The following is a 23,779-nucleotide window of genomic DNA, read 5'->3' as shown; positions in this document are numbered from 1 at the left end:
GATGCTTATTATGAAAACTTGATTATTAAAATACTTATATTTTGCGTAGTACTTAATAATTTCTATGGTTAGAAAATTACAACCAAATTTGTATAATTTTTGAATTGCATTTGTGGGCCGCAAAAAAATCATTCCAAGTGCCACAAATGGCCCCTGGGCCACACTTTGAACCCCCCACTGCTGTGGGATCAAACGGCTCATGTTTCCAGACAGAACTGGTTGGTTGCTATGCTTTGTGAAAGATGAGCAAAATAAAACCAAATTCAATTTAAAACGGCCTTGAATCCTGAAAACGGAGGAAAACACGAATTTGGCCAGAAATTAATTACATTTTTTAACAATAAAATCGACTGCAAAGATTTTATTGTGATAAGCAGCTCAACTCTGTTCCTAAACCAGGGGTGTCCAAACTTTCTGTCACAGAATTACTTACGGGACAAAAATTATATAGTTTCTAAAACAATTTGAAATAAAATTTTACCTGCGCAACAATAAAGCAAGCATAAAATAATTAGACATTTTGTAAGAATGGATGCGTAAATCATCGTCTGCTCAAAAATTTAATAGGATTTTTGCACATTTGCCTTATTTGAAGAAAAGAATCCAATTTTTACATTTACATTCACTCTTTTTTTTTTACTCATTCGTTCATCCATTGGTTCATTCATTAGTTTGTAAATTTGTTCATTTGTTTGCTCATTTAGTCAGTCATTCATTCACTTATTGGTTCATGAACTCATTCCTTTCTTCTGAATACTTTATTTTCAAGTTCCTTTGTTTATTCATTCATCATCTGTTCATTCCTTCATAGTTTCATTCATACACTTATCAAGAAAGCTTTCATTCATTCTCTCAATTCATTGGTTCATTCATTTCTTTATTTTTCATGTTCGCTCATTCCTTTGTTCATTCATTCATTTATTAGTTTGTTTATTCATTTTTTAATCAAAAAAATTTTGACCATTTATTCATTCACCCATTCAGTTTATCAGCTCATTCACACATTCCTTTCTTTTGTTCTTTTACACATTCATTCATTCTTTTGCTCATTTATTCATCCATTGGTTCATTCACTCATTCATTGGATCACTAATTTATTGGTCCATTCATTTATTGGTTTCTTCGTTTGTTTGCTTATTTACTTATTAAATCAGGCTAGCATTCATTCATTCATTCATTCTGATTACTTTCCAACCAGCTTTAGAGGTTTTATTGGAGGCTGAGCAGTAAAAACGTCACACAGAGACACTAATTTTGACGGTTCGTTTCTGAACCAGGAAGGAAATCTTTCCCCGTCATCATGTGAAAAGATTCTCATCAAGAACACAAATCATAACCGCAGCTTATGAGCAAAACAAAAAACAAAAAGTCCCCCTGGGTTCAGTCAATTCAGCCATAAAACTGTCTCAACCCTTTCATCTACCAGCTGCAAATTTTAACTACCACTTGTGTGAAAAGGCAAACAGCAGAAAAGAAGCTAATAACGGCTCTCAGACACAGCGGCAGGCGGAGCAGAGAAGCACATCCTGCCATTGAGGGGAATTAAAGTGAACATTAAATATCTGATCCCACTTTAGTTAAATTCATACTATTACTGTCTCGTGAGTAATAAAATAAAACAGGAGGAGATTAAAAAATAAAAGCAAAGTTCCCTCGCTAATGTTTAGAAGGAAGGCAAACATAAAGACGCGCACAGGCTTGATTTCCACGGTGACTTTCAGCCAAAGTCAGAGCGGCGGGTCGCTCACGGAGCGGCGTTGTTAGTATGCTGAGCATCATTCGTCATCACCAGAAGAACTCATCCTCCCCTCGGTCTCCGGCTCTCTGTTCAGCCATTCTGCTGCTGTTATCATGATTGTTTCTGGGTTTTTTTCCTTTCTACTTTATAACCTGAATGGAGATCAATATAATTAAGTCTAGCTTGAAAATCCTTCAAAGCTAATTCGTTTTGAGTCCCTCATCCTGTCAGTTATGTTTAGTGTTTAATTCTTTAAAGGGGCAGTGTAATCTAAAATCGACTGTTTTAGTTTAGTTCCCTCATCAAAAACATACCAGATTGCTTTGCTATCCCAATCTGCTCCTTCAGACTAGCCAGCACCAATTAGCAAACACCTGATGGAACTGCGTATCTACTGATCTCATCATACGAGCTACTTCTGGTAAAAACGTTGTTAAAGCTGAAGTATGTAACTTTTAAGAAAAAAAAAATGTTTTACGTATTTTCTGAAACTGTGAATATCAGACAGATACTCTGAAAAAAACTCCTCTGCTTTCTCCCAGTGCTAACTAGGAACAACCAATCAGAACTAGGAGGCGGGTCTTAGTGCTGTCAATCACCTTCTGTCTTGCCATAAATGCCAAGGCTAATTAGCGTAATGATGGATTACGCCAGATAAACAGTTTTCCTGTAACTGTAAGACATTTCTCCATCATTAGCATATTTAGCAGTGCATACAGGAGGATGATTGACAGCGCTTATACCCTCTTTCTGGTTTTGATAGGTAGTTTTTGATCGGGAGCCGTGTATTTCTTCAGATGGTGGTAATAAGACCATGGAGGAGGAGGAGTAGATCGATATTTTCACAGATTATTTGTCTCATAAACTGTCACAAAATGGTGAACGTTTTAACAAATATGTAAAAAAAATATGTATTTACAAACAGCAGTTTTAATAGAGGAATGACGTGATGACTTCCTGAAGTGGAGTTTCAGGAAGAACAATTTTTAAAGAGACAGAAACCCAATTTTAAAGGCGTTGAATTACAAAGTCAATTACAAATGTGGTACTAAACAAATTTACACGAAAATGTAAAGATTCGCTCGGAAACCTCAAAAAAAATCTATGGAGAAAGTTTATCAGGAAAAAACAAAGTTGATGTTAGTTACACTTTACATGTTTCAGAACATCTAACAAATTTAAATACTAGTTAAAGACAACACAAGTAAAAACAAAATTAACAACATTTTAATTAATTTTAGTTAAATTAAAATGTTAATTATTAAGGGAGACAAGAAATCCAAACCTACATGACCCTGTGCAAAAACAACAAAAATAAATAACTTTATAAAAACATAAATGAGGCTAGCATGAAGATTAGAAAAGGCAACTAAATAACTCACTTGTTCTTCGGTTACCTAGCAACTCACTCATTCTATGGTTACCTAGCAACAACATGTCGAGTAACTAGCACAGCAGCAGTTTCAGGTTTCGCCACTGCGTCTTCTTATTGCTTAAAAATAAAACTAAAAAACAATGGCGTGGAGTAAAAACTGTCAATAAGACAAGAAAAAAACTAAAAGATCTAGTTTTTTTAAAAGCTAAGAATAGCTTTTTTTTTAAAAAAAAAAAATTTTCTTCTATTTTTTCAAAATAGAAGAAAAATTCACCCCAACTTATTACTGATGATTTGAAATTCAGCCCTTCACGTCTGAGCCACTGTAGTCATTTCCCCACCAATAAACTAATCCTGTCGAGTCGCTCAAACAGCCATCCCAGAATATTCATCAGCTGTTTAATAAACCGTCTGCATAATAAGGGAATAAAGTTGCTTTCAAATGTATTTGCTTCCTCACACTGCTTCAGTTCCCGACTGAAGTGCGGCGAAGTGCAGATGTAGTGTGAATAAAACTATATTTAGAAGAGCTAATTATTTATTTTTACGGGGAGAAAAAGGTGTTTCACTCCATAATAAACTGATTTTAAAAGAATATCATAGAATTACAATTATAAAGTTTTGCTGCATCATCTTTGAGTCAAATCAGAATTTTAAACTATCTCCCAAGGCTTTTGTTTGTTTTGAAAACGCCGCCTTCTTGATTTTATATCACTGCAGATGATTGCAGAGGATTTTAGTTGCAAATGAACTGCCCTCCTGCTCCCCTCTCCCGGCTTCAGTTTTCTCTCCCCTGGAAATCTGCCAGACACAGACCACTTAGTGAAACTGACAAAAGATGAAGAAGGATGCAGCTCCTGGCTTTGCTTTCAGAGCATGAAGATTACTCTTAAAAGCTGCGCCGTCGTACACAGTGACGCTGCTTTCGCAGGACGAGGAGCTCAGAGTGTCGGAATGATGGCCTCTCTCTGAGAGAGGAATCAAAATGATCGTTTTCTGGTTGAACTGGGGTAAGATGTTGTTTTCACACAGGAACTGAAGCTCGGGGGATCCCCAGGATTTAATACAGATAAAAGATAAAAGTTCTGCTATAGAAAATGGATTATCCATCCATCCATCCCTCCATTCATCTGTCCTTTAAGGTATCTATCTATCCATCCATCCATTTATTAAAGTATCCATCCATCCATTCATCTCTCCATCCATCCATCCTTTAAGGCACAGGTGTCAAACTCCAGTCCTCCAGTCGCTGTCCTGCAGTTTTTAGATGTGCCACAGGTACAAAACACTGGAATGAAATGGCTTAATTTCCTCCTCCTTGTGTAGATCAGTTCTCCAGAACCTTAATGACCTAATTATTCTGTTCAGCTGTGGTGCAGCAGAGGCTCATCTAAAAGTTGCAGGACAGCGGCCCTCCAGGACTGGAGTTTGACACCCCTGCTTTAAGGTATCCATTCATCCATCCATCCATCCATCCATCCATCCATTTATTAAAGTATCCATCCTTCCATCCCTCCATTCATTCAATTATTAGAGTATCCATCCACCCATCCATCCTTTAAGGTATCCATCCATCCATCCCTCCCTCCATCCAAATAAAATGATAAGTTTTCTACTAAAATATCATCCCTCCTTTAGAAATCAGTAATAAACTAATAAAAACGCCTGAACAGGTTTCAACATGGAGAATACCCACTGTGGTTTCCACCATCTGCAGCGATCACAGCCTAACCTTACACTAGTTTAAGGTTGTGTTTCCATAGAAATGTAATATTGTTGCCATGCTACATTGCTTTCTGCAGAAACACAGGGACTATTTTTGTCTTTAATGTGATAACTGCTGGCCAGGAGCAAAGCAGGGAGCCATCTCTTTCTGCTGAGCATCTGAAACAGGCAGGGATGTTTGCTGAAGAAAACGAGGGAAGCTAAATTAATGATGACAAAAGTTGGGGAAAGTCAGGAATTTAACGTAACTCTGAAAACTGAATACTGAACAGGAACTGTGGTAAGTTTCACCAATATTTTCAGAAAGTGATTAGACTTTAAAAATGTTGAAGGAAAGGCAGGAAGAAAAATAAATCATAATAAAGGTTTCAGTGAGTCAAATTCAAGACTTTTTAAGACCTTTTTAATGTCATCTCGAGTTAAATTTAAGTCAGAAAAAACTATAAATAAAATTCTCCCGTATCAAGCTTAGTAGTGGCTTTTTCCTCCACACACAACATATGGCTTCTACAGCCTCAGAGCTGCAATATGTAATAAAAAAAACAAACAGGTTTTTTACATATTCCTTAAAACTGTCACCATATTGTGACAATGTAATACGAGACGAATAATCAGTGAAAAGATCGATCTCCTCCACCTCGATCTTTTCACTGATTATTCGTCTCGTATTACATTGTCACAATATGGTGACAGTTTTAAGGAATATGTAAAAAACCTGTTTGTTTTTTTTATTACATATTGCAGCTCTGAGGCTGTAGAAGCCATATGTTGTGTGTGGAGGAAAAAGCCACTACTAATTAAGCTACTGTTACTGTTTGAAGAAATGAACGATTCCCAACCAAAAACAATCAATCAGAGCCAGGAGGCGGGTCTCAGCGCTGTCAATCAACCTCATGTACTAGTGGCAGAGTGACCTCAACCTTGTTAATAATTTGCGGCCTGTGTTTAAAACAAGAGACCCTAAATTTCCCCCCCCCCCCCCCAAATAACTAAATAATTTAAATGGACTCCACCAATTATCCAGTCAGAATTATGCCATTAACCCATTAACCCATTAACCCTAACCCTAGCCGGACAATATGGCTGGAAAATGTGCTATGATATAAGCATTCCATATCAGTCTATATCAATAATTATTCATTATCTTTTTGTTTCAAATATCTAAAATACTTTTTCTGTTTTATCCACAGTTTAAGTTCAACCCGTTGTTTTTTATTTTTAAGCACTAATGAGGTACGGTAGCAAAATCTTAAACAGTTTCGGCTGAAAATACTCAAGTTGTTGCTAGGTAACCAAAGAGTGAGGGAGTTGCTAAGTAACCAAAGACTGAGGGAGTTGCTAGGTAACCAAAGAATGAATGAGCAAGTTGAGTCCACCAACTTTGTTTAGCTAGCCATGAGAGGTTGAGCAGCTAAAGCCATTCCTCTGCCTACATCCCCCAGAATGCTGTGTGGTGTTTGGTAAATATTCTATCAGACGTATTATCTATCGATATTGATCATGTGCCAATCATGACATAAATTGTTATTGATTTATTGTCCAGCTCTAGTTAGAAGCTTGTTAATGGCTAAGGTCCAACTTGATGAGGGGACATTTAACTAAATATTAGTGATAGTGTATGTATATATTTGAGCCTGTAAGTGTAATTTAGATTCATTATGAATAAAAGAAATGTCTGAACCTAATTTCCGATGTTAATGACTATTAAAATCCTTATGGAAAAACATAACTATTGCAAAATCTTTAGGCATGGCCAGAAATTCAACCAACACACAGGGAAAGAGAGACAAAGCATCATAAAAACACAGAGAACTAGCATGTCAGTGTGTGCAGAGTGATGCTATCATGATTAGGTTTATGTGAAAGATCCAGAGTAGATTTTCAAGAGATTTTGTCTTGGTATTAAGTGTGTAGGAGAAAGAAATGAACCAGGAGAGGAAACCAGTGCTTCCTACCTCATGGAGTTGTAACCTCACTTTGTTGTAAGCTTTCAGCCAGCGAACTTTAGCTGGAGAGCAAGGCGGTGGGCCGTCATCAAAGAGACTGGGAAGCACAAGAATACACCAGTTGTTTACCAGTTTCATGAGCAACATAAATGTTGCATAATCCTGCAATTTTAACAAATACATTAATATTTATAAAAATTTAATTACAAACCAAGTTTTTATTAGATTTGGGTCATCATGTTTCTCCAAGCTCGGCTTTGGGGAGACAACTGATGAATCCTTCCGGTCTTTGTTCACACCAGATTCTGGAAGTCCATTCACTTCCTTCTCCAGCTCTTCCTCCTCAAACGATTTGGCGGCCTCACTGCGCAGAGGCGTACGGGTGCTGCTGGACTCTGGAGGGTGGCGGTCCTCCAGTTCAGAGCTCAGCTGGGAACTGACGGGGCTCAGGTTCCCCGATGAGTCAAAATGGCTGCTGTCCAACGGACTGTAAAGTGAGGGTTTAGTTAAAATACTGTGGGAAAATAATCAGTGTAATAAATAGAAGGTTTAGAGAAAAGTTGCAATGGTGGGCACATTTCCACTAATCCGTTAATGTGATTATAGAGCATTTTTGCTAGCTTAGCTTCCACTGGGTTAATTTTTCATATAAATTCTAAAGCGCCAATTTACTTGGTTGTTTGTTAGTCTTTCTGAAGAGCAACATTTGACAACTCTGTTAAAGTTTTGGTTATCATCTGTTAAGAATTCTTCAACTAGAAGTTTATATTCATGCTTTTATTTTGAAGTGGTTGAACAGTTCCATTTCCTCTCCGCATATTCTTTGTTTTCTCAACAACTATTCCAACCAAAAAACAGACAGGAGCAAAATATAAATATAAATACAATATCTAAGAGGCATTATTAAACATGTAAATTGTAATGTCAGAATTAAATTGGTGTTTGAGGTGATGTTTGAGGGTTGTAGTCCTGCAGGGGTAGATATAATTTAAATTGAAGTTCATGTTTAGAATAAGCTTCTGATAAATACTCTGTTGTTGTAGTGCTTTGGGGTTAGTGTAACTAGCTTTTTAGTTAGTGGTGCCCACCACTGCAATGTTGATTCTAAAAATAATGCCTATTTAAAAATTGATCACTAATAAAAGGAAAAAAGGGAAAGGAGAATAAATATTCTCAACAACTGGAGGGACTAGTAGGGTTCAGTAACAACTAAAACACAGATATTTGAAGTTTGGATTAGATTTGGAAAACAGAAAGTTGTTTTCCCAACTTTTTGGATGGTGTTAGAATACTCAAATATTCCAGTCACTCAACTGTGTATCTACTTTGTGTTTTATACAGAGATATGCAACTTTAACGATTCAGGACCCGTCTGATACTAAATAATATACAATTCAAAGTTAAGATAAAACAGGATGTAACACAACTTCTGAAGTGTTGAGAATTTTTAAAAACAGAAGCCACAGATATAATTCATTGCTGTGATGTTTACACAATTGATATGAGAATGCCGCAGCAATAACTCTATGTTAACGTTTCTTCATGCTATGTTATGCTAATCTGCACCAATTTTGGAAAGCTCACTTCAGTATGATGAATGCTTGGTATTCCATTGTGTTATGATCTTTTGACAACACTGTGGGGTCTGAGTAACTTTAAAATTGATCCATTGATGGTTTATTACTACATTGTGACGTCTAAATCCTTCTTCGATGAACGCAGGTCATTTTGGGGTTGTAAACCGTTCAAACATTAATGCCTGCATCACTCAGTATTATGAACAACCAGACAAAAAAATTTATTTCAGCAAAACAAATTTAAATGAGTCTTGCTGTGTGAATGTAGCCTGAGTGGTTCTGAAAGCTGGCTTTGTGTGAACACACAAAGCTGCAGAACCTTCAGTTCTGTAAAAAAGGCTCACATTCTTACCTATGTAATTTGCACATTAACATTGCCAGCATTTAATTCATTGTTATTTCTACAAAATCTTAGTAGTGCAAAATATTTTTTCTGACAAAAATATTACTTTAAAAAGCTTCCTAGATTAACTCAAATAAGAAATAACTCCAATGTAAATGCAGTCTAAGGCCAGCTGATGTAAGTCAGCCCCTACATAATGAAAATAACAAATAACTGACTTTGAAGGGGAGAGAAAGAGAGAGAGGTGTGACTGCAGGTTGACTGAGTTTCCTAACGAGGAAAGTGGCTCTGCGCTTTTTAGGTGGAATGATTTACTTAGTCTTGGTTGTTTGCCAGATTACTTCTCACTGTTGCTTTTAGTCCAGTGTCCAGTCTGCCTCCACGGTCTTAACTGCAACACCATCATAAATCTACCGGACTTTGATTCATCTAAATTAATTGGCTGAATCTTGGGTGTAATTCAGAGAGCTGCAGGGGACAAAGGAAGGAGGGACTTTGTAACTGCCTCAGCAGTAGAGCGCTAATAAATAAAACCATCACTTTCTGCATTCATTGAACCTCCATCAGTCAGGAAGCCTATAAGTAAGACGGTGTAATGTGCCTGCACTATATTTTAACACTTGAAAGAAAACACCTTTTCACATGTGATCATTCGCTAAAGGTTTGGCAATAAAACTCAGAATGAAAGAGTGTTAACGACTTTGGATACAAGGTTGTAGACTATTTATGAGATCCAAACTATAAATATTTTCATCAAAGTAAATTTAACTATTTACCAAGAATTAAAGTAAAACTACCAGATGGGAAATGGACAAATGGGCAGAAGTACAAAATACAACACATACTAGCCATAACAATGTGACCATCTGTCTACTTAGTGAATATCCCACTCTTCTGCCAACAAATGAACTCTTAATAGATAAGGCACAAGCAAAAGATATGTTAGAGTTTTAAAGTAATTGAACATTTTGATGCAAGTCAACAGAAAATAAACATCCTTTATACAAAAAATAATGTACATGTACTGTATGTATTACATATTTCAATGGTCACAATGTTATGACTGCTCAACAGGAAATAATGGGAAATAGGGAAGGATATGGGTTGCATATGTTTCTACAGAAATATGATAAATGAATAATGTCATTTATCATACAGATACTAGCCTTTTCGCTGCTTCCTTCATCAATAGATCTTTTGGTTGTTCTGTTTCCAACTCTGTGTGCCTGGTGTCAAGTGTATTTTCTTCGGTCTTATCTAACTCACATGGTGTAAATGTTACCTGAGGCTTATCTAAGCTCTCTGACAGAGAACCGGAGAGAGACGGGATGCCAGATTGTGCCATTTGTGCTAAGGTGTCACAGCTTCCTGTTTTAGATGTCTCTGTTGGTCCTTCAATATCGCTATTGTCTGCACTTTCAGTTTCCCCAGAACCTGGGGATGGTTTGTCAGAGTCCGGCTCATCAAGTTCTTCTGCCGGTTTAGGAGATTCACTCTGAGGCTGGGATGTGATCACAGGAGGGGTGGAGTCAGGTTTGGGAGAGTCGGAGGTGCCAAACACAGAGCTCAGTTTCAAGCCAAACACAGATGACGCACTTGGTGTTTCCTCTTTTCCTGCTGGCTTTTCGTCCTGGAAAATACCAGCTGAAAAGTTTTTAAAGCCTGAAAAGAGACCACCATCTGTCTGTTGAGGCTCTGATGGTTTAGTGGCTGAGGATGTAGTGGAGAAAAGGGATCCGATAGATGTTGTGCCTTCAGTAGCTGCAGACATGAAGCCAAATTTAGGGGTAGACAGAATGGGTATATCAAACACGCCTTTGGTCTCAGGGGCTGCAGATGGTACACCTTTGGAAGACTCTTCAGTAACAGGCTCTTCTGAATGCTCAACGGCCTCCAGACACTCCGTCTTTTGTTCAGGGTTTTCAGTCTTTACTGTTGATTCAATGAGAGAATCATCTTCTGTTTTGTCTTTCCTTTCTGCCTCCTCGACAAGCCCTTTTTCAGGTAGGTCAGAATCCCCTGTGGTTTTAACTTGTTCATCTTCAGTTAAAGTTATATTATCTGCATTTGCCTTTTCAGAGTCCTGAGGGTTTGTCAAATTTGCAGGAGCTTCTGTTTGTTCAGATTTTGTGCCAGTTTGTTCAGGTTCCTCTGGTTTTGTTGTCTCCTGACCTTTGAACATACCAAACAGGTCACTGGTGATGGATTCTTGCGCAATGCTGCTTGGAAGGCCAAAAAAGGAGCTTTTCTGTTGTTGCTGAGGCTGACGAGGAGTTGGTGATGATCCAAAAAGGGATCCTGGTGAACTTGAAAAAAATCCACCAACAGTTGGTGATTTATTTGGTGCACTTGGGGTGGAGAACATAGACATGAAGCCAGAAAAGGAAGATGGTTCAGGGGGTCTCTGTGGTCCTGGTTGTCTTGGACCAGCCATTCTCGGTCCTGCCATTCTTGGTCCTGCCATTCTTGGTCCTGCCATCCTCGGTCCAACCATTCTTGGTCCTGCCATCCTCGGGGCTCCCATTTGTGGTCCTCCCATTCTTGGTGCTCCCATTCTTTGTCCAGGTGAGCCAGGTAGTCTGACCATTTCTGGTCTATGCTGTTGCTGTGTTGAAGGATCAGCAGGTGCTACTGAACCGTTTTCAAAAGATTTTTCTTCACTTGATGAAACTGCTGCAGAAATTATATCACTTTCACATATTTTGTCTACTTTATGAACAGGATCTACATTATCTTCTGATTTTTGTTCAGCCAGTTCTTTTGGAATTTCGACAGATGATGCTTTTAATTCTTTTTCACCCATTTCTCCAGTGGGTTTTTCTGTGATTTCTTTGACAGAATCAATGTCAGTTGTCTCTTTATTTAGGTTTTCTAGACCTGTGACAGTGGCTTGTTCCTCCCCAGGAACCTTTAAAGGATCACTAGACACTTTATCAACATTAGATACAACTGTTTGTTGCTCATTGGTGACTACCAAAGCCCCATCAGATGATTTTTTGACATCAGAAATGGTTGTTTTTTGTTCACCGCCGACTAACAAATTCTCATCAAGTAATTTCTTAACAGCCGGTGGCTGTATCTCAACAGAATTTTTCAAGGTCTCTTCAGTTTGTTTCACATCTGCTACTGAAGGCTGTTCTTCATCCTCAGCCTTCAGAGGCTCCTCAGATGATTTTTCATCCACTGTAACTGCTCTGTCTTTGTCAGACAGTTTCATAGCATCTTCATGTGATTTTCCCACATCTTCAACTGCAGTCTCCACAGCAACATTTAAATCATCTTCATTTTCCTTCTCTGAAGGAATGTCCACATCTTTAGCCTTTGCATCTTGAATTTCTTCCACAGCAATAATATGGCAGGTTTCTACTTTTTCCAAATAATCTGTTATATTTTCTGATATTTGAGTCGAGTCATGTTTTTCTGATAACTGACTGACACCAGCTATTTCAGATTCATTTTGAGTAATCTTCATTTCTAATATAGCAGTTTCTGGTTGTGCAACTATTTCCTCAACATTTACTGCACCTTCTCTTTCTTTAGGTCCACATGGGATATCTGATTGTGATTCACTGACTTGTTTTACATCTTGTGAATCCACAAATGTCTCTTTCTCAGAAAGATTACTTGTAATGTTCGATGACTCTCCAATAAAAGTTTCAACTGTCTCTGAGGCATTTTGAGAAAGGTTTAACTGTATTGTGGTTTCTTTGTCCACGTCTTCTTGTGAATTTCTTTTAGGAACAAAAGCTTCATTAACATTTTCAGAGACATCATAGAAGGAATCTTGGACATCTTGACATGTCTCCTCTACATGAAGTTCTTTCTGAACTGAAATTTCAAAAACAGGTTCAGTGGGTACATGTTTTAGAGTTTTATCATGGTTATTCTCTGCTACTTCTGAAGGAGCTCCTGCATCTAAAGACTTTAATGGCTCAACTACAACCTCCTCTTTAACAGGAACACTTTTTTCTGGCTCGGTTTTGCTTTCCTCCAAAAAGGACATATTAAATAGGCCAAACCCAGTTTTAGATTTGTTGCTGTCAGTATTTGAACCAAGTGAAAACACAGATGGCACTTTAAAAGTACTGTCTGATTCACTTGTTTTAGAAGCTGTTGGTTGTGCTTCTGGTGGCTGTTGACTCTGTCCACCGAACATGGCAAACAGTCCCTTCCCTGAGATATCTGGACCACTGGGTTTTGGTGGTGTAGCCGTTTGTCCAGGTGTGCCTACTTTAGGCCCTGTTTGGGGCTGACCCCCAAGACCACCAAACTTGGAGAACAAGCCTGTACTAGAGGTGTCTTTTTGCGCTGCTGAACCTGGTAGGATGCCACCAAACAGAGAAGATCCTGGTCCTTTTGGTGGAGGACCAGCCCCTGGATGAGTCCTGGGACTTGGCGCTTGTTGAGGTGCAGCTCCACCAAACATGGAAAAGAGACCTTTTCCTGGAGGTTCTTTGGGTGGTGGCCCCCTACGCCGCACACCTCCAGCAGTTGGACCCCTTGGGCCAGATGGTGGCTGACTAATAGAACCACCAAACATAGAGAACAGACCTTTTGCCTGGGGTTCTTGTGGTGCTGACTGTGATGGTATGTCTTTGGATTCAGATGAAGATGGTGCACTTGACCCACCAAACATGGAGAGTAATCCTGTCCCAGGAGTATCTTTAGTAGATGAGCCAGGAATAATGCCCCCAAGTATTGATAGTCCAGTTTGGGAGGGAGTTTGTTGTGGGGATGCTGTAGAACCACTGAACAGTGAAAATATGCCTTTTCCTGCTTGTTCATCAGTTTGTTCAGCATTGGGCAGATCAACCTTAACAGCTGCACTGTCTTCTTTAGAGATAGGAAATTCCTCAGTAGGGGCATTGATAGGAGGTTTCTCGGGCACAGATAAAGTGACATCTTGTTCACTTGTCTCATGAAGATGTTGGACATCTTCAGGTGATTTAACATCTGAAAACAAGGTTTCTACTTTTAGAGACTTAATGCTCAAGCAGTCAACTTCTTCTGGCAGTTTTGTACTGGGAGATTTGTTTTCATTCATAGTTACTGACTCTTGAGATGACTGAACACATTCTGGTGACTCTTCAACAACCTGACAGGCCAGGTCAGTGAGAGGTTTTACAACTTCACCTGGTGATGTGTCTGACATTGTTAACGCTGTGTTTTCAGAAATCAATTGATGTTTTTCCTCAGGAACCTCAGTATTCTCTGATTTATTTTCAATCTCTGAAAGAGTAGTGCCTATTGAAGTTTTCTCTGTCACAGTGTGCTGAAAGTCTTGTTCATTTGTAATTATTTGATTTGATGTAGTCAGTGCAATTGGAGTCTCTGGAGAGCCAGTCTTAGCCTCATTGCTCAATGGTTCAACAGATCCCTGTATGGTCCTGTCTTCTAAAGTACTGGTATCCTTAGATACATCAGACTTTACAACAACATCAACTTCCCTTTGCTCTAGTGCTGTTCCTGCACTTGATGTAGTATCATCAGAAACACTAGCGTTTGGAAAATTAGGTCTATTACTTTCAGGGGTATCAAGGTTGGTATCATTACTCTCTTCTTCTGGTGAACTGGCAGCTGATATGAAAATGTGGGGCAGCCTAACATAAGGCTTTTGCTCCCCTGATTCAATTTCTACCCCAAGAGGAAGTGTGTCTGAAGAACCTATGCCAATGTAGATTGACCTTGGAGGTCTGCTTTTTTCTTGTGAAGAAATTTCTTTGAATTCAGCCCTAATATTAGAAGACTGTGTAGAGATAGCTTGCTTAAGCTCTTCTAAACCTTGCTGTTGTGATTGAGATGGTATTTCATTTATTGCGGCCAGTGCTTCTTTACCATTTGATTTAGCCTCTTGCAATGCTAGTGGAAATAGTGGAGAATCGTCAGAGCTATGAAGTCTTTCATGCAGTTTATTATCTATTGGTTTAACTGGGAATGGTTCAGAAGAAGGTAAGTCATCAAGTGTTTCTCTTCCTGTGCAAGAATTTGTTTCCTGTAGTTCTTGACACTTTTGAGAAGGAGATGTAGATTTAACAGTACTCAGCGATGAAGAGCCCTCCAGTGTCCCAGTAGACATTCTGTGACTTAAATCACTTGATATTAAACTTATTTGTTGTGATTCAGTGCTTAGATTGAGTTCTGGAGGCAACACTGTCTCCGATTGATCTATGGATGCCCCAGATGAATAAGCTAGTTTAGCTTCAGGAGTCGCTGATCTAGATTCAACATAACCCTGTCCAAGAGTTGTTCTGAGTGGCACAGAATCTGCTACAGTAAAAAATTGTGAATTTGAGGACGTTCCCTCTATGTTTCTGGTGTTATGAGTAACTGGGACAAGGCTATCTTGCTTTTGTATTGAAAGAACGTGGTCTACGGGTTTTGATTCAGTCTTAGCATAGCTGGAGATAGCAGATGATTTTATACCAACAAAAGATTGTGAGTCCAAATTACTAAAAAGTGAAATCAAACCCTTCACAGAAGAAGATCCTGCTTGTGTTGAAGCCACTTGTGACTCTTGTGATTGAGACGCAAAGCCCTGATTTTGATAACTTCCTTTAACATATATTGTGTCAGCACTTCTGGCAGTTTGTGATACAAGTACACTAGCTTGTGAAACACACTGTATTGGATCCTTGTTATTAGAGGGTAAGGTTGGTGTGTAATTATTTTGTGCAGTGATGTGGTGTTGACTTATGCTTGGCGGCTTTGAGAGATGAAGAGGTATTTTTGCATCATTTGCAGGTGAAGTGGTGTATCCTTGTACAGGCTGTGCAATTGTAGGTGCCATAGAATGTTCAGAGCTCACATCACGCTGTGTGTTTAGAGACAAAGGGACAGCAGCTGTTTGGGTAGTGCAAGAAACAAATGAGTGCCTACTGTGTGTCACTGTTCCATTTTCTTCAAACTCTTCTGTACTCCCATAACTATCGACAGTTGCCTGCTTAATAAGAATTTTGGGTCTATGGGTCACATCCTGCTGAATATCTGTGTCTTGTTTTTGCAACTTTTGTGTCTTTGGGAGAGGAATTGCAAATTCCACTCTGGGGTGTGGACATTGTTGTTGAGAAGCTAAATATTGAGTTGGCAGTTGATGTCTTACCAAAGATATTTGTTCAGGTACACTATTGACCTGTTGATATGCACTATTAAGTGACAACTGAGTAAATCCAATGTCTTGTGTAGCCTGGGGAGTAAAAGGCTGAGGAGGTTGTATTCTCCTTTCAGTTGCAACCAGAGGTGCAAATGCAGATTCAAAATTCAATCCTGTTCCTCCATGATGTGTTCCAGCATGTGTGGTCATGCATGTATCATTTGAATGTTCCATCACCTCTGATAACTTTCGAGTTTGAGAAAATGTAATGTCACTTCTGAAATCAACAGTGTTTGCAGGTATGTATTTTTGCTGAGAATTTATTCTGTGTTGAGATGGGACACAAACTGAAGAAGTGAAATCTGTTGCACCTTGAAGGTCAATTATTGATTTGTTTTTAACATTCAAAGTTAGATCCACAGTACCCACAAATGTTTTCTTTTCTGGGTCCTTTTCACTTTGCCATTTTTTAGTAGTTTCTTTCTTTGCTTTTGCAACAGTGAAGTTCATTGGCTCTCCATGTTTAGGTTCAATTTGATTGTTTGAAAGATTATTTGTAACAAGACTGTCTCTAGCTGAGAAATCTACAGGCTTATTGTGTTGCTGAGGGTCCTTATATGGGGTCCTAGAAGGAGAAAACGCTTCATTACAATGAGAGGTAGATATTTTTCTGTGTAGGGTCTCGGTTGTAAAAACTTCTGTCATGACATGTCTTCTTTGTTGACATACAGGTTGCTCCACGATGAGTGGTACACCACCACAAGGATTCGTTAATACATGTGTCCTATTTCTAACTAGTGGCACAACTTCACATGATAGTAGAATGGAAGCTCTTTCAGACTCCTTCTGTTGGGATTTTGGGGACATGTCCAAAGAGCTTCTGATGGAGTTAGCAGGTGCAGTAGTTTCTTGAGATTCACTATGCACAAGTCTTTGTAAAGGCTTCTGGGATTCTACCAATACTGTCTGATTTTTTTTAGGCTGCTCTTGGGGAATGTGTACCTCCACTATTAAGGGGACACCAACAGAATCTTTTTGAGAATATGTTGAGCTTGATCGTCTTGAGCGAACCAATGAAATTGGATGTGAAGGCATACTTGTGTCAGGTACAGAGGTCTTTGTTGACATGTCTAATGTGCCTTTAACTGAGTTTGCTGGAGCTGTACTGTATGAATTTGATTTAACAATAGTCTGTGATGCACCTGAGTATTGCATAACTGTGTAGCTGGGAATGGACTGCTGTGAAATACAGACCCCATTTCTGTCTGTGATTTGGCTTTTTTGCCCAGAGATCATATTTTGAGATTGCATTTCGCTTGTTGATTCCATCTGGGTTTGATCAACTATCAGTGCAACACCAACAGAATCTTTCCTGGCAACCGCTCTTGCACTCGACTTTTTAACAAATGAAACTGCTACATCTGTGATAAAATTATCTCCAGGCACTGTTTTTCCCAACATGACTTGAGATGGCTTTGGTGACATATCTAACACATTAGCGGGATTTGACGTAGGACAAGCAACATGTTGTTGTTTTGTTCCCAGTAACTGAGAAGGTGAGTGAACTGATTGCATTACTATGCCATCTTTGCTCTGCCAAGAGTGTGGCTGAAGTGATTCTGGGTCTAACTGACATGGAAGTGGTTGTGCATTTGGAAATAGACAGATATAGTCAGTAAGAGGTTTTCTAGTTGTGATATATTCATTCAGAACCACTTCTTTTGAAGTTAAAGACTTAGAAGTCATGCCTTGTGTGGTTTTTAGTGAGCTTGGGAGTTCCTGGAGAGTTGGTGTATGACTTAAGTCTTTCATCTCAGGTTTATTCAATGATGACACTGATTTACATGTCAGGTCAATGGATTCTTGGTGACTGAAACTTTTGTCTCTCTCATCACAAGCTAATGGTTTTCTATTGGTCAATGACAATGTCTCACCAGCAGGATCCTTTGTTGGCACAACAGTTTTCTGTGTCAGCTGTGTTTTTGACTTGACAGACATATCTAACGTGGCTTTAATTGAATTTGCAGGTGCAGTTGTCTTCTGAAATTGATGAGTCTTTTCAAAATACTGATTCGAAACAAGTGCAGATACTGGTCTCTTGTTAGGGTAAACTTGAGTAGAATCTGTTGCAACTCCAATTGAACTCTGTTGTTTTGGCGGCTGTTGTTCCTGACTGTCCACTTGTTTTCTCATAGCAGGGCTCAAAAGCGGTGAAGTTTGTGCTGGTTGTTTTGACTCAGTTCTTGATGTTTTTTGGACAGTTTCACCAAGATTGGACTCTTTACTGGAAGTATAAGACACTGTAGAAATAGTTTTTTCTGATGTAGAATTGGTGCCAGGAATCCTCGGCAATACAGGAAATGCACAAGTCAGCTTGGAAGAGTTATCTTTATCTTTCTTAGAAAACTCTGAATCTTTTTGACTAGTCTTTGCTTCTTTGGTTGTACTAGAAAAGGCTTGCATTTGCTGGGCATGGACTATAGAATGAGATTGGCCAGTTTCAACTCCTGGCCTGGACAGATGTCTTGCTGATCGATTTTGCTGGCCAACTGTTTCCCTGTGGCTGGTCTGAGATATGGTCACACCACCCTGTAATGGGCTTACACTAGTACTTTTTGAATTTGGCCATTCAATTTCCTCTTCTTCTGCTTGCTTAGTTAGATCTACAGCTGTTGTGGTTTTATCTGGCATGTTCACATTTGCCTCAGAATCAGCTTGCTTTTTTTCTTTGAATTTTTTTAACTTGTACTTTGTAAAGTCAACAGCCTCATTCCTAGGTGCAGGTTCAACACTATCATCAGTTCCATCTTTTTGTTTGGTAATGCTTTTGTTTATTGTGGAAGAAAAATCTAAAACTTTATGGCACATTTGAGAGCCACCAGAGGAGGTAAAGCACTTCTCGTTTCTGTTGTAAAGGTAGGCTTCACTATAAACTCTTGAAGTGTCATTCAGTATATGTAGCTTTGGTTTAAATACCTTAGGGATATCTTGTGGCTCTTTAGGAATCTCAGCAACAGCTTGGGTCATTGTTGAGGTACTTTTCTCCTTGTTGCATAAAACAGTTACATTGCCTTTATTAAACTGAGATAATACTGTTTTATCTGCTTGAGATTGTTGTCTTGTAAGGTGTGGTCTCTTGGAAGAAATAGAAGGCACCGTTGGGGAAGATGCTTTTGCTATAGTAGAAGAAGAAGCTACTTGTCCTGGTGGAGTTGAAGGGCTGGTTATCTTACTATCAATTGGAGCATTAGGCAGTTTCCTTCCCAACTGTATTTTTGAAGTTGATGGGGAAGTTTCTGAATGTCGACTGGAAACAGATGCCGAAATGGTAGATGTTGCTGAAACTGTCTGAGTTTTACTTGTGTTAGTGTTAGAGTTTGCTCTGAATCCTGAAAATGTAGAACTTACTTTTTGTTTTGATTGGTCTGCATTTGTATCATCTACATGTGCAATCCTGATTTCTGGAATAGGACATTGTCTGTTTTGAGAGATTTGTGGCAAGTAAAGTTGAGGAGAATGGCTAGGTGTGAGTATATCTTTAAGTCTTTGATCCTTCCAGTAGGGCCCTCCATGCCCTCCTTTTAGAGACTTCAAGCTAAAATCAGCAGCTTCCATTAGCTCCTCTTGACAAGTGTAACCATTTTGAACAGACTCCACTTTTATCTTTTTAAGCTTATACACACTAAAGTCAATAGGTTGCTCTGCTTGAGATGATACAGACTCTTGAAACATTTGAGAGAAACTTTGCAAATTCAAGTTCATTATTTTTTCACCTTTTCTAAGAGCAGCCGTCAGATCCATGGGTGCATCGTTCGATAATAGGCCATGCTGTTGATTGTCTGAAACGCAGAAACCTTTACTTTCATCATTCAGGGGGATTTTGAAACCACAAAGGGTCACTTTATCAGTTTCTCTTTGCTTCAGAATGTTAGCTATATTTTCAGTGATATTTCCCAGAGTTTGAATATCCTCGTCTGTAGCACAGGCGTAGAGATGCCTTCCAGCTTTATCAGTTAAAAGAGAATAAATGTAGTTTTCATCTGTATAAATATAATATCCACAGTCTCCTGCCTCAGCTGGCCACCACAGCCCTTGTTCTAATAGTGACATCCACTGTTGGTACCACTCAGAGTCCTCAAACAGCATATAATCATCCATATCACCTCCAGTGCCTGCTGACTTGCTTAAATTAAGAGCATTGCGTCTTAAGTCGACAGGTCCTTTTCTTGTTGAAAGTCGCTTTAAAAAGTCAGTTGCTGATTTTAAATCACAGTTGTCATTTTTTAAGTAATTATCTACAACACATTTGTTCTCTACTTTGCCAGATTCTTGAACACTGCATTGCGTAAGCGACTGACACCTATTTAGACGTGTCTTTGATTTTTCAGTCGACAGATTTATTGCACTACCTCTTGCAATCCATGGTTTACTATTGCTATCAAGATCATTCAAGTGGTCACAGCTGCTCCAAGCTTTCTTGTTCCGGCAGCTCATGTCAAACAACACTAGATCTTCATCTGTTTCAAAAAAGCGGTTTCGGCTCTCAAAAAGCTGGGCGGAAGTATCCCTCCAAGGATGAGCAGGTATGTTGAAGTCACTGATGTTCATTTCTTTAGGATTTAAAGTAATGCAGTTGTTTAGTTGAGGAGCTTTAGCTGTAGGAGGAATATAGCTGTGGCATGTCTGGTTGTGAAATGGAACATTGGTGGCCAGAGCTTCAGTTTGGACATAATCATTGAGTTGTTGCCACAGCAGAGCTTCTATGAGACACTGATGTTCATATAACTCTGGAGGAATCACTCCATGTTCTGTAAAGTTGTATAACAGATCCTTGTAACCATATTCATCTGATGTCCCATACAGGAGACGCTGGATTTCTTCAAGATAACGCTGTGCTGGGGAAATTGTATCATCTTGTCTAACCTGTGACTGTGGAAGCTGTTCCTGGGTATCAACACCACGAGTAGCTAAATTAGCAGCAGCTGGGAGTGTTTCTATACTGGAGGGAATTTTCTCCTTATTCTGTGGTAATATTTCAAGGAAAGCTTTTTCCTTTTCCTTTCCAAGAGCAGAAGTGCTGATGTCACTAGAATTTGTTTTGAAAATGCTAGATAACAAGCCAGAAGATGTCCCAGTAGAGTTGTTTTTGGGGTCTTCTGTCCCAGGTTTAGAGGACTCCTGCGTCTTTGATGATGGCTCTTCCGTGACATTAAACAGACTGGAGAGAAATCCTTTTTGAGCTGGAGCTTTTGTCTCCTTATCAGAGGATGCGTCCTGGAAGGATTGAACTTCCACTGGTTTCGTTCTTTGAATCTGTGGTCTGCTCTGACTTGACCGTGGCTGTTGTTGCTGCTGTTGTTGTTGCTGCTGCTGAGTTGACTGAGGTGCTACCTGGTCAGAAGATGAGGATGACTGTTCTACAGTGGCTGAAATTTTGGTTAATAAACCAGAGAATAACCCCCCAGATTCAGACTGGGGTGGATTTTGTCCTGCCTTAACTGCTGCTTCTCTAGCCTGAGGAGGTTTTGCTGATGGTTGTTCTTGTACATTGTCACCAGATGCAAGCTTGAGAAAACCTGAAAGCAGGCCTCCACCTTGATTAGCTTGCTGCGTTGTTGTTTGTTGAGGACCTGCTATTTTACTAGGTTGTTGTTGTACTTGTGGAGGTTGTGATGGTCCAAACAGACCAGATAAAAATCCGCCCTGCTGACTGGTTTGAGACGACGGTTCACTGGAAGGCTGCCCAGGCATACTGCCCTGCTGAGTACCAGCTTGTTGACTGGACTGTTGTGATGCATTATCACTGGAAGCTAATTTGTTAAATAATCCTGACAATAACCCACCCTGTTGTGGCTCTGGAGCAGAAGCAGGGGGTTGTGGAGGTACCTGGTTTTGTCTACGCAAAGGTTGTCTGTTGCCTTGTTGGGGTTGCTGCTGATGTTGTCGATTAACAGGAGACTGCTGCTGAGCGGGAGCATTAGACCCCGAGGAGAACAGTCCAGAAAGAAATCCCCCCTGCTGATTAGGTGGTTGCTGACTAGTCTTGGGGCCTGGTCTTTGTGCTTGTTGTTGAGTTGGTTGACTTCCCACTGTTGTCTGTGGCACACCCACATCTGCAATTTTATTAAATAATCCACTAAACATCCCTCCAGAACCACTCGTCTGCTGCTGTGGAGGTACTTGGTTTTGTTGTAGGTTTTGTCTACTGCCTAGTTGCTGATTTGGTTGGTTCTCAGGTTTTATAGTCTGTGGTTGGTTTTGTGAAGGTTGAGGTGGGTTTACAGGAGATTCTTGTGCACCAATTCCAAATAGCCCAGACAGCAAACCCCCTTGACCAGAAGATGGTTGCTGGGGTGTAGATTCTGAGAGTTTTAGTAAGCCCCCAAGTAATCCACCTGATTGAGGTGCTGTTGTTGGTTTTGAAGCTGCATGTTCTGTAATCATGCTACTTTGTTGTGGTTGCTTTGATTGCTCATCTGAGGCCATTAGTCGCCTTTGTTGGTCTGTTTGATCTTTATCAGGAGCAAGACTATCTGTGGATCCTAATTTAAATCTTGACAAAAGTCCAGTCGACTCAGTATGTGAATCTGATCCTTGAGCCAAGTGTTTTTCTGGCCCATCCTTAACCATTGTTTGGTTAGCGTCACTTGGCTGAGAATCTTGACTTGACTGGGCTGGCTGGGTCCCAGTTACTGTATCTGTAGCTTTTTTCAACAGTCCAGAAAAGAGTCCTTGACCTTGAGATGGAGGCTGGCCAGACTGACCTCCTGGGGTTGTTGACTGATTTGTAGAAGCCGAAACAGTATCAGAGGCTAACTTTAGGAATCCAGAAAACACTCCTGATTGTTGCGTGCCAGAACTCTGTTGTGGTTGAGAGGAAGGCTGGGAAGGTGATGAAAATATACCAGAAAACAAACCACTCGGTTGAGACTGTCCATCTTCATGGGTTTTCTTATCGGATGACACAGATTCTGTTGGTCCTAATTTTAACAACCCAGAAAGAAATCCTTGAGGCTGTGAGGTCTCTGGTTGTGATGTGCCTGCTTTTACCTTGGGTGGTTCTTGGTCTTGGGAAATAACATCTATTTCCTGCAAAGTTTGCCCCTCAGAGGACTGCTCTGCACTGGAAGCAATACCTTTTGGTGTGTCTGGAAATATTTGTTCAGAATGAGGTTCAATTTGATCATTAGGTTTGGTAAGTGTCACCGTAGGAGTCATTTGGTTTTCTTCTGGTTCTTTGGCAGGTTCAGGTGGAGTCACCTTAAAAAGGTTAGAAAACCAGCCAGTTCCTGTGTTTTGTTTTGGAGCACTTTCAAGCAGTGTAGCACGACTTGGAGAGGGAGACCTTGAAGGAGCAGGGGTTGAAGTATTTGAAGTGACATTAGAATCTTCCCCTATTCCAAATTTAAGAATCCCTGACAACATACCCCCTTCTGCTTTAGATGTGGTTGTTGTGGAAACATTTTCTGACAAAAATGGAATTTTCAGTTTGCTGCCTAGAAATGACTCCTCGGCTCCAGGCTTGGTATCACTATGCGAGAGGTTTTCTGGAGGAACCGCAGACATGAGGGTGGAGAGAGATTTCTTAAAAGGACTGAAGAATCCAGTTTCTTCTGAACTTCCCTCAGGTTTTGCTTCAGACACTGAAGATGTTCCTCTTTGCTGAATGTCAGGTAGCTCACCAGAGGACTCAGTCTCTGGAAGAAGTTCTACTGACCCGGTTGCTGTTTCTTGGGAAAGCTCAATTGATCCGCTTCCTGTATCTGGCAAGAGATCAACTGATCCACTTGCAGAGCCTGGTCTTATCTCTCCTGATGACTGCTGCTCTGTTTGTGAGCCTTCTCTACTAGGACTGGTGGCTCTACTTACTTGCCCTTGTTGGGATTCTTTGCTTGCAGCAGATGGACTTCTTTGCTCCGGTGGTTGTGGTGATGTCTCTTTGGGAGATGGTGAACTGGAAAAAAGCCTCAAAGGACTTAGCCTTC

The 23,779-nt window shown here is 39.8% G+C and overlaps 1 protein-coding gene across 1 annotated transcript in view; it reads right to left on the bottom strand.

Moving 5' to 3' along the window:
- Nucleotides 1-23,779, bottom strand: part of LOC116729372 (protein unc-13 homolog B-like) — a 141,376-nt gene that overhangs the window by 77,442 nt on the left and 40,155 nt on the right. Inside the window, exons 10-11 of the mRNA XM_032577858.1 lie at nucleotides 6,996-7,271; nucleotides 6,794-6,881 (exon numbers count right to left, since the gene is read on the bottom strand). Coding sequence (XP_032433749.1) covers nucleotides 6,794-6,881; nucleotides 6,996-7,271 — 364 coding nt within the window. The remainder of the gene's footprint in view (nucleotides 1-6,793; nucleotides 6,882-6,995; nucleotides 7,272-23,779) is intronic.

This window comes from Xiphophorus hellerii, chromosome 12 (genome assembly GCF_003331165.1).
Source record: "Xiphophorus hellerii strain 12219 chromosome 12, Xiphophorus_hellerii-4.1, whole genome shotgun sequence".
NCBI lineage: Eukaryota > Metazoa > Chordata > Actinopteri > Cyprinodontiformes > Poeciliidae > Xiphophorus > Xiphophorus hellerii.
Note: the sequence above shows the minus strand (reverse complement) of the source record. Positions and strands in the feature narration are given on the sequence as shown.